The sequence below is a fragment of the Nilaparvata lugens genome, chromosome 3 (assembly GCF_014356525.2).
Source record: "Nilaparvata lugens isolate BPH chromosome 3, ASM1435652v1, whole genome shotgun sequence".
In the NCBI taxonomy this organism is placed as follows: domain Eukaryota; kingdom Metazoa; phylum Arthropoda; class Insecta; order Hemiptera; family Delphacidae; genus Nilaparvata; species Nilaparvata lugens.
Window position 1 is genome coordinate 88,734,797 of NC_052506.1, and position 17,721 is coordinate 88,752,517.

At 32.0% G+C, this 17,721-nt stretch overlaps 2 protein-coding genes across 16 annotated transcripts in view; one reads left to right on the forward strand and one right to left on the reverse strand.

Moving 5' to 3' along the window:
• LOC111059427 overlaps positions 1 to 5,167 on the forward strand; it is a 79,064-nt gene extending 73,897 nt beyond the window's left edge. For 4 of the 5 annotated variants that reach the window (XM_039424969.1, XM_039424968.1, XM_039424967.1 and 1 more), the window contains exons 12-14: positions 1,497 to 1,602; positions 2,738 to 2,908; positions 4,550 to 5,167. In XM_039424969.1, coding sequence (XP_039280903.1) covers positions 1,497 to 1,602; positions 2,738 to 2,908; positions 4,550 to 4,656 — 384 coding nt within the window. In that variant the 3' untranslated portion in view covers positions 4,657 to 5,167. The remainder of the gene's footprint in view (positions 1 to 1,496; positions 1,603 to 2,737; positions 2,909 to 4,549) is intronic. The other variant, XM_039424971.1, reaches the window with a different exon arrangement.
• A 683-nt stretch (positions 5,168 to 5,850) lies between these two features.
• LOC111059438 (eukaryotic translation initiation factor 4E-binding protein Mextli) overlaps positions 5,851 to 17,721 on the reverse strand; it is a 43,775-nt gene continuing 31,904 nt past the window's right edge. For 4 of the 11 annotated variants that reach the window (XM_039424977.1, XM_039424975.1, XM_039424973.1 and 1 more), the window contains one exon: positions 11,392 to 14,551. In XM_039424977.1, the coding sequence (XP_039280911.1) occupies positions 14,259 to 14,551 (293 nt within the window). In that variant the 3' untranslated portion in view covers positions 11,392 to 14,258. Of the gene's footprint in view, positions 8,281 to 11,391; positions 14,552 to 17,721 lie in introns of those variants that run through there. The other 7 variants (XM_039424979.1, XM_039424976.1, XM_039424974.1 and 4 more) reach the window with 3 other exon arrangements.

Here is a 17,721-nt window from a genome sequence, read left to right on the forward strand (position 1 = left end):
ATGAAATTATCAGCTGAAAATTATTTTCAGAAATATTTTAGCTCACTGTTGAACAAAAAAAAACAAACTGTAAGTTAGGCCTACTGTAACCGCGCTGTGTTTTTTGTTTAATCTATTAACCAGTTATTTGTAACCATTCCACTTTGCTTTCGTGTTGAGTGTTAACTTTTAAAAAATGGCAGGTAATCTTAGACATTATTCATACTCCGAATTAGCTGACATGCATTTAATGTATGGAGTGGGACACTACTGTAATAGTACTGAAGCAAGACGTTTGTATCAAGAGAACTTTCCTAACCGAATATGTCCAAGTTCAAGGTTTTTTGCCACTATTCATCAACGTCTGTCTGAAACAGATTCTTTGATATACAAAGAGCACATTTATGCAGGCAGACCCCGATCTACTATGACTGTTGAGTTAGAAGAACAAGTTCTTAATGAAATTTATGAACATCCAGAGAAGAGCACAAGAGAATTGTCAGTGCAGTTTAATGTCAATTAATCTATTATTTGGAGGATACTAAAATAGCAGAAATTACATCCATACCACCTCCAGAAAGTTCATACTCTATTGCCACGAGACTGTATTCCCCGTGCTAGTATTTGCCAATGGTTTTTAGTAAAAATGTTTACCCAAACTTTTTAACAACCGTTTTATTTACCGACGAGGCACACTTTACAAGAACTGCTATCGTTAACGTCCACAACCAACATATTTGGGCAGCTGAGAATCCTCATGCCATCAATCCTAATCTTCCACAACATCAGTTTTCAGTAAACATCTGGGCAGGAATCATGGAAGATCATCCACTTCTGTTTGAGCTTCCTCCCAGGCTTGATGGCATAATCTAACTAGTCTTAAAATAAAACAGCAAATTTTTATGGTGTAATGTACTACATAAGAATACATTTTATTCAACTTTTATTTGAATTTAGTTTACACAGCTTACATAATTCTTTTCAGAATTAAATTCTCTACAATTTTTATTGCGAGAAATATTTGTTTACTGTTCATTAGAGAAAGTTATTGGGCATCAAATGTAGAAGTCTGTGTTTTTCTACTTAAATTTTTTGCATATTTCAACTTTTTTCTCAAAAACTACTCACACTACAGCTCCCAGACTAGTTTTATTCAATTTTTCAGATATTTTTCCATATGAATCCAGCATAATTTTTTCAAAAACTAGTCGCCAAACAATTCAGCATCAGTGTATTTCACCAGAGTGAACTGAATTCCGGGCGAAATCTTCCACCCTTTATAGCTCGCTAATGAACCGTTTATGGATATATGTTTAAATGAACTTTTTTCTTATTTTTACCTCTACTATCACGTATTAAAATATTTTACCATAATTATGAATCACCCTGTATATATATAGGTTAGTTTATAGAATAATTGAGTGAATAGAAGATGGTGTAAAAACCCTACCGTATGTGCGTAACCTACACTCTGTACACATTCTAACTCAAGCAATATTACTATAACTATTTTCCAGCTTCCCCCCTGGGTTAGGACAGAATCTGTCGACATAGTAGAATCTCCTGACTGGACTGATAGAGGCGCAGCCGATGGAAATTCAGTTCAGCCTGACAGTGATTTTGGTGAGCATTATCAATTTAGCCTACTTATATAAGTTTCATAGTTTTTTAAATTATAAGTAGTTATCTTCTAATTGATTAGCAGCACAAACTGATGTATGATACTGAATGTCTTGATAATGAAAGGCAAAACTTATGGTGTAAGGGCTCACTGACAGTAAACTTACAGTGGCACATAAACCAGTGTTGTTTATATGCCAAAATAGCTGGTGATAGATTTCTTACCTTCCAAATACCAAGTATAAAATTTCATAATCAGGTCCTTCTAGATAGATAGTGTCAAATAATTCAAAAATATAGAAAGTAAGCTGCGTAGGCTATAGGCCTAGGCAGCGTCAACACAGTTTTTACCCAAAAAATACTCTCTAATAATAGAAGCGCATTCCAATGAGCTTCAGAGCTTTCAAATTACGCCAAAATAACTACGAGATAAATTCAATATGAAACCTACTTGATATTGGTATTACAGTGTTTACAGTAGCCTACTACCTACTGTATTATTCATAAACATTAATAAAAATTATAGTACAGTATACTACTGTTTATTATTGCAGTAGCCTACTTACAGAAACTAGTTGTAATATTGTAGGTAATATTAAAGCGATAAAGAGACAAGAGAAACAAAAACAATAAATAAGTAACACTTTTCTGAAGTTTGATGTTTGAACTAACCAAAAACGCCAAAACTTATAACCAGAGTTCTCCCCACCATCATTCGTTTACTCAGGTCTGTCAACCTTATAAACTAAACAAAAATGAATAGTTTTATCCATTTTTAAAATGCATAATATATTTTATTATCTAAAAATGAAAAAATATTTCAAAAATAGAATTATTTCTCAAATTATCCATTGCAAAGTAAATATTTATCATTATTTAGCATTTGATAATATGAAGCGTGAGTGGTATTGCTTACTTGTAATGAGCGGGAAAAACAAAAGTACGCTTAACAGAATATTGCTGAGATTTATGAAAAAAGCAAAAATAAGTATTATATAGAAATGAACTATGTAGTATGATTGTTTTCTTTGTAGAGTTTCATGTTTTTTTAATGACCAATTGATCAAACCTTAGGACTTATCACGGATATCTTATAAGTTACAGAGCAATCTTTGTTATGACCATTTCAAATTTTCAGAACACTTTCCTGTTTTAGATGAATTTTCGAGTCAAGGAAGTGAGAAGGATTACCAGAACAGTGTTCTCAGTCAATACCATGTACCAACACAGATAAATTGCAATCAAAATAGATGCAAGGCACTCTATCACTATGCTGCAAACCTCTACGATGAATTAAATCTAACACCTGGTAAGTTCCATTAATTCAATAATATCAGGAAACTCTGTTAGTTTTAAAGCCATTATAAAGCAAATCGGTTGGCTACATGGTCATGATTCTATCTTATTGCTTGGATAAGTTGAGAGGCATGAGTCTGTTTATCTTGTTGAAGTTGAACGTGTAAGCCTACACCGGTGGCGGTAATAATTTTTCTGCCAAGTAATAATAATAATGAGTTGGAAAATCACCAACCAGCAGTTTTAAACCTACTACTGGCTAAAGCTTTAGGTGCACTAGATTTATCATTATCCATAGACATTTATTTACTCAAATTATAATGAATCCCAATAAGGAAATTTCAGCATTCTTTGGTCGAGTTTAATAGAAAAATTACCGTTTTGAACAGGAATGTTTTGGATAATTTTCCAAGAATGGACGATTATCTGTTCAAGCTCCGCCGATTTAAGTAGATGCAATATACTTTAATATTATCATATTCAAAGTACTTTTAATTAGATGTAGATCTTCTGTTTATGTGACATTAATTCATCAGTTACGGTAGCTATTATATTTATGTATAAAAAGGTTCAAGCCTACAATATTGAAATATATATGAATGAATCTGATAATCATCATTCTCATCAATGATTTGATTTATGTACTGTAATTTAACTTATTTTATGTATTTTAAACACACTTTTTCTATGTATTTTAACACGACATGCAGTCAATAAAACCCTGCCACATTAAATCATCACCTTTAACTTATTTAATGTGGCAGGGTTTTATACACATCGGTAGCGCACTATCCTTCTCATAGGAGTATTTTCATTAATTGATCTATAAATCATCTTTCCCACGAGGAAATTTTCATCACATCGCTCTTTCAAGTATTTATCTTTGCTCTTGGAAGTGATAATTCCATCTTCAACACTCAGAGAGCAAACATAATAATTATGCATAAATTATTGAAAAAAATTAATGGGAATGTTGCTTCACCAGAAGTTAACTACTTTTCTCCATAACTTTTTAGTGATAATATTCCAATCCTTTTATAGGTGATGTTATCAATTGAAAAATATTTTATTCAAGCATAAATAGACGCTCAATAATATTGTACAATAGCCCAATACTATCTACTCATAGCATAAGACCGCAGTGTCTAAGGCGTGTTCATTACAGTTGTGTGGCCTGATATTGTGCAATGATATTGAGCGTCTAGAAACCGCTTTAAAAAGAAGTGACAGTTCAAAAAGTATTTCAAACAGTATTACTGTTTAATATCAATAGTGTATTTTGAATTTATTTATAGCGTTTTTGTATTTTGAGCTCTGGTTACAATGTTTTGTAATAATGTAACTTATTATGTTGTGCGGAATAAATTAATTTTTGATCTCATTTCTGTATAGGACTACTTGTAATATAAATAGGAAGAAAAATAAAAATCTCAATACCTTTTTTGAATTATTTTACCACAACATGTTTCAACATTGAAACGCACTTAATATGAAACGCACAATAAATATAAAAACACACAATATATACTAAACGCACAATTTATATGAAACGCACTTGCTGAAAAGTAATAATATTTCAATATTATTAGTTCAGATGTAATGTTGATGCTTTTAAAATAAATAATAATACCTATTTGACCATTTTTGTTCATAGGTGATGTTATAAATATTCATGAGAAGCAGGCTGACGGATGGTGGCTGGGAGAGCTGAATGGCACTGTTGGAATATTTCCTGCTACATATGTAGAAGAGATGAAGTGATGGAAAATTATCTTAGAAATGGGAATACGAGAATACTCAAGAAAGATGCTTTTCCTCTCTTATATTTCAATAAAGTTGTAAAGTTTCATCCGCTGTCATCAACAGAACGCAGATATTTTTGTGCAAAATCAAACATAGCGATTGCAATATGTGGCATCCATCATTGTACTGTTAACTCTTCTGCTACAAAGCATAAAAATGTAGAATTGCTAAAAAGCTGAGTCATAAAAATTGTGTACCTTGTTATTCCAAATGCGACATGAGTCATTATTACTGTATCTTTTAGGGTGAAATAGTGTGTATTTCCTACTTGATAAAACTAAAAATCTCAATAATAATATTTAAGGATAAGTTTGATAATAGTAGTAAATTAATGGATGAATGCCGTTTTAATTATTATGATTTGAAACACGCATATATGCAGCATTTGTAAATATTATTGTAGTTGCCATTTATGTTGTTCTCATCAAATACGAAGAACTATCAATAAAATTAACGTTTTATACCTGAAGACGTAATAGAATGTTATTCACTCAACCCTACACCAAAAATTGTCTACGAAATTAAAAATTCATCAGATACCTTAAGAGCCAAGCCATACGAAACGTTTTCAGTCAACTTGGCAGGGCAGGAAGCTCTCCAATTGGTTGTTCATCTGCTGATTCCTGAACGCAAACCCCTATCAGCCAATCGGAGCGCTTCCTGTCCTTCAGAGTCTGAAAACGCCTGAAAAAACGCTTCGTATGGCTTGGGCCTAAGTGGGTAGTATTCTGCTGAGCAGAAACAAAATCGTAAATTAACCTTTTTGGTTCTTATAACTTAGTAGTGCTTTTCTGTCAATGTGTTAGCACTCCTATAAGAACTAATCGATATTTTACCGTTTCTGTAACGTCCAGTAGATAGATTATGTACGTTCATGTACCTACATAGAACATGAATTAATTGCAAACAGCGCTTTCCTATTGAATCAATGTATTGATAACTTTGTGCCAATTAGCTGATGTTCACGCTAATTTCAGAACAGATCAATAGCTTAATACTTTAAATATTACAAAATGGTTCTTCTCACTGTTCATATTCTCTTCTCTCAAACCTTTGAGTATCAACTCCCTCTTTTATTACTGAGCCAACACTAATGAATAACATATATAGAAGATTGATAAAGTAAATGAGGTAGATTATTAAATGAAACAATTTGAAAATCGAACATGAATTTAATAGCAAAGGTTCAAATAATCAATATTATTCAAAAAAACTACAAGAGTAAATCAAATGGTCAGAAGGATTAATTGGTAAACATATATAATATTCAACCATAGATAATGACAACCCAATCATTAATTTGATGTTGTGATTGTTTAAATGAGATAAATAAGTAATATTGTAATAGAGATTACTATCACTCAGAATCGGGAGAGCTGTCGATGACGATTGGTGCAAGAGATCGCTCCTTGACAACTCTACGTTTTTGCAAAAACGATTCGCTGTCAAAATGAGAATCATCCTGCACACACAACAAAATTCATCAAATTGGCACATTTCTGTAGCCAAACACAATACAAACAAAACAAATACAATAGAAAATTGAAAACATACAAATACAGATAATTTTCTTAACATACTATCAACAAAGAATTTGTTGTCACGCAAAATACATTTTTATATCACAAGAACAACTTTCTTAGAGGAAAGAGCCAATAGCTTATGGCCAGTCTCATATTCATTAAACAAGTTTCATAAGAATCCATGTTTTTAGCATTATTAATGGCGTTTTGTATGTTATTAATATTCCTGATAATAATGGACGATATTCCTTTGATTTATCAGTTCAGCATCATAATGTCGTTAATTTATTGTAATAACATTATTAATACAGCAACACTATAATGATGAAATATTTCAATTGTTGTACAGAGTGTATTCTAATATTATAATGACGTAGAAATTAATTAAATTGCAAAATAATTAAACGAAAATAATATACAAATATCTCTAACAATGTGACTTAGAGATTACTTTTTTTGGTTAATATAAATTAATACTGTAGCGAAAAAGCGATAAAACAATAACAAAAACCCTCAAATAATATTTCTTTCATAATCATATTTATTGATTATAATATGTTTATTATACTCTTTAAATAAGAACATGATTGAAGTAACGATAACATAAAGTTTATCCACATTGCTTTGGTAATAGTAAATTAGAATAAGAATAATAAGTATTAGCAAGTTCTTGGTCATAAACCAAAAGAGCATTGTGACAATATAGATTCTCAAAGAGCACAGTCAAATGTTTACTGCCTAAAATGAAATACAGTAACTTTTAGCAAATAATCGTCATTTTTGAAGGAAAATAATTTTTTCCTTTAGTAACGAAGGTATTGCAAATAGTAAATATCCATATTAGATAAAACTTGAAGTTGTCAAATCGTCACAACTTAGTTAAGTGTGAGAAACTAGTTTCTCGTTATTTCAGTAAATGCGTACATAAAATAAAACAACCTTGAACATTTTTGTTCATTAGGAAGCATTTAATTATTCATTGAACTGGAGGTTCATCACAATATATAAAGTATACTTACAGTGAGAATGTATTGTCTTGTAAGTTCATTATGTTTTCAGTAACACCGCAAACATAGTAGTGCAAACCAAAACATTTTTATTGTTATAATAGCACAAACCTCTTTGAAAACATTCAGCAGTCAACATGATTGTTATTAGTAGAGCTTATTCTCTGTTTCAATATGGGACAGTATATGGAGTAAGCATCTGTCTCTATAATTGTATAAGAAAATAAGTTTACTGAACGTGGAAATCAGAGATAGTTAAGATTTTCCAACAAGACTTTCTTACAAAATAAACTGTATTTAGAAGCCTATTACTATAAAAACCAGATATAAACGATCAATGTGAATCAAATTGATTCATGAGGAAAGAAGAAAATTGATAAGTAGTATTTCAAAAAGATACATAGAACTAAACATTTTATTCGGTCCTCCATATTTTATGCCGGATAATAAAAGGAGTTGAAACTATCCACAATCAACTCCTATTGATAGAATTCTTAGAAATGGCATCCATGAATGAAATGTCATTCATCACAAAATCTTGAAACCCATTTACTTTATATGGCTGTTATGGAATAATAAACTCCATTAGGCTATTAATTATAAATGTTGATGCTGGTTTTCAAGCAGTATACACAAAGTTGACCAGCAACAAAGAGGACCATTGATATAAGTTTATGTTTCAAATTAATATTAGCGGCAAGGAAGTATGGAGATTACCACATGAATTTAGAGTAACCACTATTTTCAGGATCGGACTAGCTTGAGTATTGCACTTGATTATACTCGTATAATAGAACATGAGGAAAGCTGTAATGGGGTTACTGTACAGCCAGGATAATACTGCATGTTTCAGTTATTCCAATCTCAATCTAATAAAATGCTTCTTTCAAAAATCTAGTGGTATTCATTCTATGACTACTGTTGCTTGAGATTCGTCTGTTGGAGAATTTTGATGTATCCACGATGGAGAGAGAGAGAGTGTGTGAGTGATGAAGGTTAGTAAACGGCTCTCCATAAAATCTGTCCTCGTAGATTTTAGAGCATTAATGAAACTGCAAAATTGAAAAAGACACACATTTAATTGATTACCAAGTGTAACCTTAAGTAGAATGAAAATTATTGTATCAACTAAAAACCAAAGGCATCATGGATTTGATCAGCAGTTTAGGAAGCTAGATAGATTCTCTTTATTTATTTTAATAAATGTAGTTGAAATCTAGTAAAACAACGTAAATAGCATTACGGTACTTCTAAGTTGAGAGACAAAATTATTTTTCTTTTTCGAAGATGTTAATGTACAAAGAGAAGTAATGTATTTTTAAAATTAAATATTATCATATTAAAATATTTATTAGGTGGTGTACGAGTATAAAGGTGCGTACAGATATACGCGCCGCGAACATGAGCAATTCACTATTATATCTGTATTTTTACAGAAACAGTAAGATACAGATATAAAAAGCTTGGCATCAGCTGATTGAAAATGAATTGCTCATGTTCGCGGCGCGTAAATCTGTACGCACCTTTAGGTAAACAAAACGTAAATGGGAAATGATTCACAATTTAATCTTTCCTTCATATTTTGTTTAGAAAAGTTGACTGAGAAGCAGATATTTGTTTTTAAAAAAATAAGGATTAAAGCAATTTTTGTGTGATTACGAAATGAGGAGATAAGTTAATATTATTAAACGTTTCAATTACCTAATAAATGTACTTTTGAACGGGTTGTAATATAGGAAAAGCTAGAGAAATAATAATTATGTGAGATTTACGTAATTTGGAGCGTGTCGAAGTACTTCATCTGAATATGACTGCTGGGTTATTATCAAACAACTAGAATTATATTAATAATTGTAGAGGGGATGAGAACATGATTAGAAGTGGTTTACTGTGTGAAAAGGATGATAGCAATCCAAATCCAGGTTTAAAGGAAATCAACTTTCTGAACTTTTCAAGTAGAAATAGAATAAAAATCATAAACACAATTCAAACTTTATTTACCGGGAAAAGACATGCACACAAAAATAGGTTAAATTGAGCTACTATGCATGACAAATTGTTAATGGAATTTCTACATGATTACTCATCAATTAATTAAATATTTACAAGATTCAGTCAAAACATCAAACAATAGGACAGTACCAAATACATGCGTAAGGAGTTTACAATAATGAAATTCTTGTGATATGAAGATTCGGTACGTTTCCAATATTGTCTTGTAACAAGTACGCAAACAATAATAGCTCCGAAATAATTTACGTTACACAAATTATTATATGCAGAAAGTTGCACAAAACTGCAGCGATCTACGGTCACTACCATATACTTTACATTCTGTACCTTGCGTACTATTACTGTAAACTGTGCATGATCACCACCTCTGTTTACGGAGGTAGTGGCATGATACGATATAAGTGACATAATGTCTAGTACACAGGAGCACGGTATATAGAAGAAGACGGTAGGTGTCACGCGCATGTTTGTGCTAAATTTCCGGTGTAGCTGACGTCATTTTATATATCTAATCATCTGTTTTTAACAAATAAGTTTCATAGATTGTCAATAGGTGTTAAAAACCTCGGTTGGTGGCGATGACGCAATCTAGCTGGCTGGCCACTGCGCACACATCTCATGACCCCTACCGTTTCATCTAAATACCGTGCACAGGAGTAGCCAACATGTGAAGTGCCACATTAGAGACTTTGTGAAGTGAATCACCAAGATATCTTGGAGACAACTATTTATTTATTATCAGTAAATATTCATCCTATAGCAAGCAGGTGACAACTAACGAAATGATTATGGTGAGATGCTCTTTAAACATAGATCATCATGCAAAAATTACTAGATTACAACTTTTATTGAAAAGTAGGCTACAATTACCGCTAAAAAAGTGCCATATATCCCAAGTCTAACCATGTTCATGCATTCTGTGTCGTAAGGTTAAAAGAAAAACAGGGTAATTATTCAATTCTAATCTATTGATACATTTTATAGGAAGAACTGTCCTATCATTCATCAAATAGTTATTTTGGTGACAATCGTGCAGCCCATCAAAGTAAAGTACCTACACTGACACCAATGAAAATATTTATATATGTTCATTTTTTGTATCTATTTGTACCCAGCAAATCTAGAAATAGAGGCGAATAAAAGGTGATTCCTTAAGTAAAGAGTTGCATTCCTCATAAAGCATTACGTACTATTTCTAGGAAGAAGAGTCCTTAATATCCATCAATACTACGCCATGCTAATCTGAATATTGAACATTCATATAATTTTTGTTTTTCACCTGGAATTTCGATTACACCTTCATGGCTCTAGAATCATCTCTGCTGAATTCAAACGGTTCTTCAACACATCGATTTTGTTAATTTGAAAACAATTGGAAGGCTTTTGAAATGTGTATTATGAAAACTGAAATGTTTTCTACTTCAAAGTGTAATGATACGATGATAAATAGATTTCAGTAATCATTCATTCGAATATGCTATGGAAGCTATATGAATAGAACTAAGAACTTCAGCTACTGCAAATATTTACCCAAGAACTAAATAGCAGAAGAAAATTCGCTGAATGAAACTGTCCAAACAATTTTTCATCTGAGTTGTTCGATAACCAGTGATTGATCTATGTTTCGGATGGACACGTTAAGCCGTCGGTCCCGGCTGCCAAAAAAGCAGTCTTTAGGTCATGTCAGAGGCCCTGAAATTGATCAGTTGCGACCTGAAAACTCTGACACCAGACCTGAGCCAGCCAGGTCACTCGATATTATTATTATTATTATTATTATCTATGACGCAGCATTGGTAAAACCTCTCAACTGAGATATGAAACCCTTGTCAGAGAAATCGCTGATTGGAAAGAGAGCAACAGGAACAAAGAGATGGTGAAGAATAATAATAATGAATTATTTCGATTCTCAAGTACCGATAGTGAAGGAGCAATAGAAACACAAATGAAAACGTGACTTCAATTAAACTTTCGAAGAGAAAATCGTAATGCAAAGACTGGTCAAGACAGGTAGATCAAATATATTAGACAAGAATAATAGCTTACAAGAGCATGATAGAGTATAGGTACATTAGCTATTTATAGAGCAGGAAGTAGAAATTGGGATGGAGGTCAATGGAACTTCATGATTAATTATAACAACATAAAGGTAGCATTAATCTTATCTTTATATGGATTTTAATATCAATACAGTACATCATGAATTACACAGTGATCTTATACAGATTATAGACCATCATTACAAATCATCTAATAATACATAACTTCAAAATTGATGGGAAATTAAAGAATATTTACTTCCAAATTATGGATTGGAATGAAAAATATACAATACTAGATACAAAATTAGAATTGCTAAAGATATTTTATAAAAGTATACCTAAACAAAATCTTTGTGATTTGAAAACCATTTCCACTTTTAAGTGTGTATAGAAAAAAGTAAATTAAAAAATATAACATAATAGAAAATACTAAAAAAAAAAAACTCAACAAAACATTTCTAACAGAAACGTAGACGTAAATAGATAACTTCAAACTGAACTAACTTGTACTATCTTCATAATATAATTTATCAAAATTAAAAATCATTATTCATTTCTAACAGAAACGTAGACGTAAATAGATAACTTCAAACTGAAAACTTGTACTATCTTCATAATATCATTTATAAAAATTAAAAATCATTAACAATTATTGTTTATTTTTAAAAATGTTAAAAAGGGTACTTTAATTTCAAATTTTTATGTAAATAAAAGTAGCCCTAGACAAGAAAGTAAACATTCATGTTAACCTGAACTGATCGCTAACTACCCTTGGCAATACAAGTTTGTTATTGGTTAGCCAAACAAACATTACAATACTAATAGAGAAAAACTAAAAATATCGGCGACTCACTTGAAGAATAGGGAACAAAACTAACAACAATTCAATCGACAATGGAGACTCCTCTGATAGATTGCATCATGTCACAAACATAATATATAAACTTATGCCCGGTTTCACAGAGCTCAGCAAGGGATTTGAGCATAATCAAGCCGGGTACGATTTAAGTGTACACTGAAATTATATCGCATAGAAATAATATGTTCCGGTGCATTCTTTGTGAACCGTCCCTAGTTTGACAACGTTCAAAAAATGCATTCACCGAGTTTGGTGAAACCGGACATAAATTGGGGAGATCCTTATTTTGAAGATGGAATTTAACAGCTACAAAAGAAAATGATTTAAAACTTTACATAAATTGTAAAGTAAATCGAGCATAAAGTTCAAAAAGGTGGATTGATAATAAATAAGTGCTAGTAAGGGACAAAACAAATTAATTACAGAATCAATCAAAAATTGTTATCATCCTTATTAGAGGGGTTGACAAAATTTACAACAGAACTTGAGTTTGTGACCTAAGCCCGACCTGACATTAAACACTGGCGTGAATTTTGAATGCTTGGTACCATCAATACGACTCCTACAACAAATCACTCAGAAAAACAAAAGATCAATTCATTCTCGTTTCAAGGCTACTATTTTAATGATTCTGTTGATTAGTGAGAATAATGATTAGTGATAAAATGTTGTGGTTGCCAACCTCAACCTCAAACTAGAAAAGTCTCCATTGATAAACACTCCTAATCTTCCTAGACTTCTAATCACTTCTTCAGACGATAAGAGTTAGCAAACTTGTTCAAGACTTAATGCAAGGTCTATAATATACGGTTTTTATCAGACCTTATCAGACTTGATAATGTATGCAGACTCATTTAATTTATTTTGTATTTTACGACCAACAATGCATTACATTTCGTATATTAAAAACAAAAATTCTTTTCTGATGAGATAATTGAAGAATTTATATCTTACATACCGTACTCGGAATTTAAAAAATAGATATTTCAATACAAAAACATCCCCAACCTAATTATCGGAAGAATAAATATCATTTTTACCTCAATAATGGCAAATCCAGCAATTAAATCTCTCGATAAATTTAACAATAGATATAATCTATTGATTAATTTTCAGTATAAGTTACAGTGAATAGTGAATCCTTTTATGAGTGAACATTTCTAATCAATAACTTAATCAGAGTTCCCAGTAAAAAATATATAACGTATTTCATTAACAAAATATCCCCAACCTAATTATTGGTAGAATAAATACCATTCCCACCTAAATTACATCAATCGATAAATTTAAAAATAAATTATATGAGTTAACTCATTTCCAGTATAAAGTAAATAGTAAATCCATTTACAGAGTAAATATTCCTAATCAATAACTTAATCAGAGTTCCCAGTTACAGAGAGAAATTCAAGACAACGACAGTAATCATTATGTTAACTTCTTCTTGTAAGAACCTGATTAGATTAGAGTCAAAGAGCACGACACAGAATGACATTCAAGAACCGTTTTGATTATTGGGTTCTACGGGTTTAGACCTATCAACATTGATTCTTCTATCACTTGGAAATATTAGTGTAGATTAGAATACATTAGAAAGGGATGAGCCTTATTTGTTAAGAACAGGAAGTTTGATTATCTAGGGTTTTATCAAGTATTGAGATAAAATAAATTTCTAACATAATTATTTCGATTACTAAATGAAATTTAACTCAAATGTATGATTCTTTACTTTAAATCGAAAATTCAATACGAATTCAATAATCATCAATTTTATTCCAATTCTTTAAACTACCTGGGAATGCAGTTGGTTATAAAAAATTCAAAACATAATATTTTTCTTCATAATGATTCATAAATCGAATTACCGATGTTAGAAAATAAATATAAATTGCGTCATCTACAACATAATATTATCACAGAGATATTATAATAGTCAACTTAGAAATATACATATTCACAAGAATTACACAAAGTTGCAAAATGATTTTTGAATTCATCAATTAGAATTGCAGATGTTAGTAATGTACACATAATAATTCGAGTTGTTAGTAATGCACATTATTTTCAAAGCAGGAAAAAAGTAGCCACACAATCAACACGGCACCCGTAGCTGATTAGTTTAGGTTAGAATTTGGTCCATATTCCAAGCACTTGAGAACGAATACACAAGGTTCGAGTTATCGCTTTCGGGTTTATTGATCCTTCGGGGATAGCTGATGTGAGTTGGGTAATTGTATTGCAACGGAGGGGAGGTAGGGGTGGGAAGCAGAAAATGGTTGGCTACCTGTTTCACAATGGCTGGATGTTCTTTGGAAATTCTATCCCAGTCCTTGGGCGGCTTACTGGAAGCAGGGAGATCGAGAAGGCTCATTAGAAATTCCACTGAATATTTGTATCTCTTCTTTGCGGAATCTAAAACAAGATAAAAAAATTCATAAAGTACATAATAAAATACATAAAGTTATCATCACGAAGAAGTAATAGCATAGAGAAACAATAGCGTAAGTAGGTATCCCATGGTATAGGGCGTTTATGTCGCAACTTTTACTGTTATCTCAAGCCGATTACTGTTGATTATTGTCGAATTTCACTGTTTTGTTGGGGTGAGAGTGTATGAACGGCACAATATGAGAGACTACCAGTGTCACAAAGCTTCAGGGAAGGAACTACATGAACTATGGGCTCAAGATAACAGTAAGAGTTGCGACATAAACGTCCTATACCATGGGATATCTACTTATGCTATTGTTTCTCTATGATAATAGTAACCAATACTTTGTTGAATAATACATTTCTAATGTTCAAGGTCAAAATTAAAATATCAAATCAAATATGTCCTCTTTCAATTAGTATACATTGCTCAAATCTGCTCTAAGCCATATACGCTTGTTTTCAGACCAACCCACTAACGGGAAGAACAATGGCCCGGTTGCACAACAGCCGGTAGAATGTTAACAGTGATTAATTTCACGAGAACCAATCAGAGAAGGCCTTTTTGATAAGACGGCTTCTCTGATTGGTTCTCGCAGAATTAATCACGGTTAAAATTTAACCGGCTGTCGTGCAACCGGCACAATGACTTTCTCCACTACTTGTCGAGACAAGTCTAAGCAGAGCAGAACGGCTCCTGAATCAACCAAGAGTATTCTTAAAACTGCATTTGTTGCTGCTTTCTCCCTGTCTATGAAACAGGTTCTGTTTGAAAGAATAAGAAGTTGATGTTGTCAATACCACTATATTTTAGTGGTATTGACAGCACTATATTTTAGTGGTATTGACAGCATCGGTCTTATTCTTTCAATTATGGAGAAATACAACAACATCTCATACCATACAATCAGATTCTGTTTAAAAATCTAGCAATACTGGCATCTTAAATAAACGACATTTTAAATATAAGTGATGGTCCGGAAATGAACGACGTCTTCAGTTTCATGTGTCAAATGCTGAGACTAAGATCTTTTGTGCTATCAGAATAATATCATCATGGACAGTTGACATGCCAGCAATGATACCTTGGACTTTTTTATTATGAGTAGAAAGAATAATATGGAACTCTATATTAGTTTTGTTGAGTGAAAAACTGTTTCTGTTCATTTTGTGGAACATTTTCAAAGACTTTGTAGTCATACACTGTATGAAGCAATAAATAAAATCATTCAATGCTGGCATCTCAAGAGGTTATCGAAGGCAAAAGATATAATCAGGTTATAAATTAGATATACAAATTATAAAAAAGGCCAGATATACAAATTATAAAAAAGGTATAAAGGCAAATGGTATAATCAATATACTAGCTAGAACTTTTGTTTTCAAAATCAGAGACTGTGATGTGTTGACTTGCAAACTAAACCTGGTGAACCACTAGAATTCACAGCAATATCAGAGCCAAACTGATGAGTTTTGTACATGTATTTTTGGGGTATCAAGGAGAGACCTTGACACTCGAGAATAATGACTTTCATTTCCAGTGATGATTTAGTGAAGTATTCTTAATTAATTTGGTTTTCAACTTTTCTAAATTCCTAGTTTATAAATATATTTTAGACTCAAAATTGTACAAAAATCATGAAGTGTAAACATAACCTATTTTTGGACAATTTCTATCTAAATTTGGAAAGGAACAGTTTTGGGCTTTAAGCCTGTTGTTCCTTTCCCAATCATTCATAGTTGAAAATGATATTATATGTATCAATGTATTTTTAGTAAAACTGTGACCAGCTTCTGGACGTCATATTTATGAACGATTTTCAAGATAAAACTCAAGCCAACAGGAATCAATCACAGCATTTCTAGTGTTTTGCTGCTATAGTAGGATTCACTTCTAACTGTCAGCAGTGGTAGAAAAGGATGCATTGATGTTATTTACGAGGAATCCTGACAGGACAGTAGATATCACTACAGTAACCAATCGTATGCTAATTAGATCAAGTTTGAGTTCGAAAATATTTATTTGTTTATTTACAGATGGAATTAAATTCGAAGTTGCATTTGTTAAGATGCTAATTAATGAATAAGTATTATTAAACGAAGTCTTCGGGGTGATTTACAGAATTTAATTGGGATTTTCGTTTAATAATACTGTACTCATTTATTTATTGATACATACATAATATATGAGTGCTACAGGCGTTGCCCAAATGCACTCATGAATAAAATTACGTCAGTTAGAATGTAAGATAAACAATACAACTTATACAAAATATTATCATTAGAATACAATTTATTGTATACATTTCATATATACGGCACTGGAAGATGAACTATAGTGAGATTCAAAGTCAAAAGTTACTCTTCAGCATTGGTTTGCAATCATTGTCATTGAACTATAACTATAAACTTCAACTGTAACTATATCCTTGCCGATAACTATATCCTTTTCCAACTCCGCAACGTCGCCAAACTGCCAGGAATGTTTTATTTTGGCTTTTAGCAGCGACTGTACAGGTGTAAATCGTAAGCAATCGTGAGCCATCCTCCATGTTGAATCTTGAATATCGATTCGATTAAAATACTTTTTGAATATAATTCAGATTGTGGATCTTTATAGTATTTTACTATAAAGTAAATTGAATTTTTTGAATCACAACTGTCCATAGATCTATACTATAGATGGCTGTGGTGGAGTACATTCTGAGCAGAATAGTTCAAGAAAAGGAAACGTGACAAGTACGCTATCCTATGAAATCTACTGACTTCAAACGTGAATCTTGCTATATCAGATAACTGACAATCCCCAAAAAACTTGCAAATCGCCGTTCTAATAACCAAACTACAGAAAATTTGCATTTTGCTAACTGATAGATACTTGGCTCTCTTCAAGGCCTCTAGCATATTTTCAGGTGGCAACCAGCAAGATGAGAAGAGAACCCAGTTCCACCGCCAACCAGTCACAAAGGCCCATACTATACAGACCGAATAAACGCGATCGATTCAGATCGTATAGTCTGCCTCATAAGAGAACGTGAATTCTGTAACTACCGAAATTCGGTTCCTGTTATTCGGTCCGTACAGATGGGGTCTGACTGTATTGAAGAGCAGTACCACTTCGATGGAGGCTGCTGTTCAACAATAATTGGTCC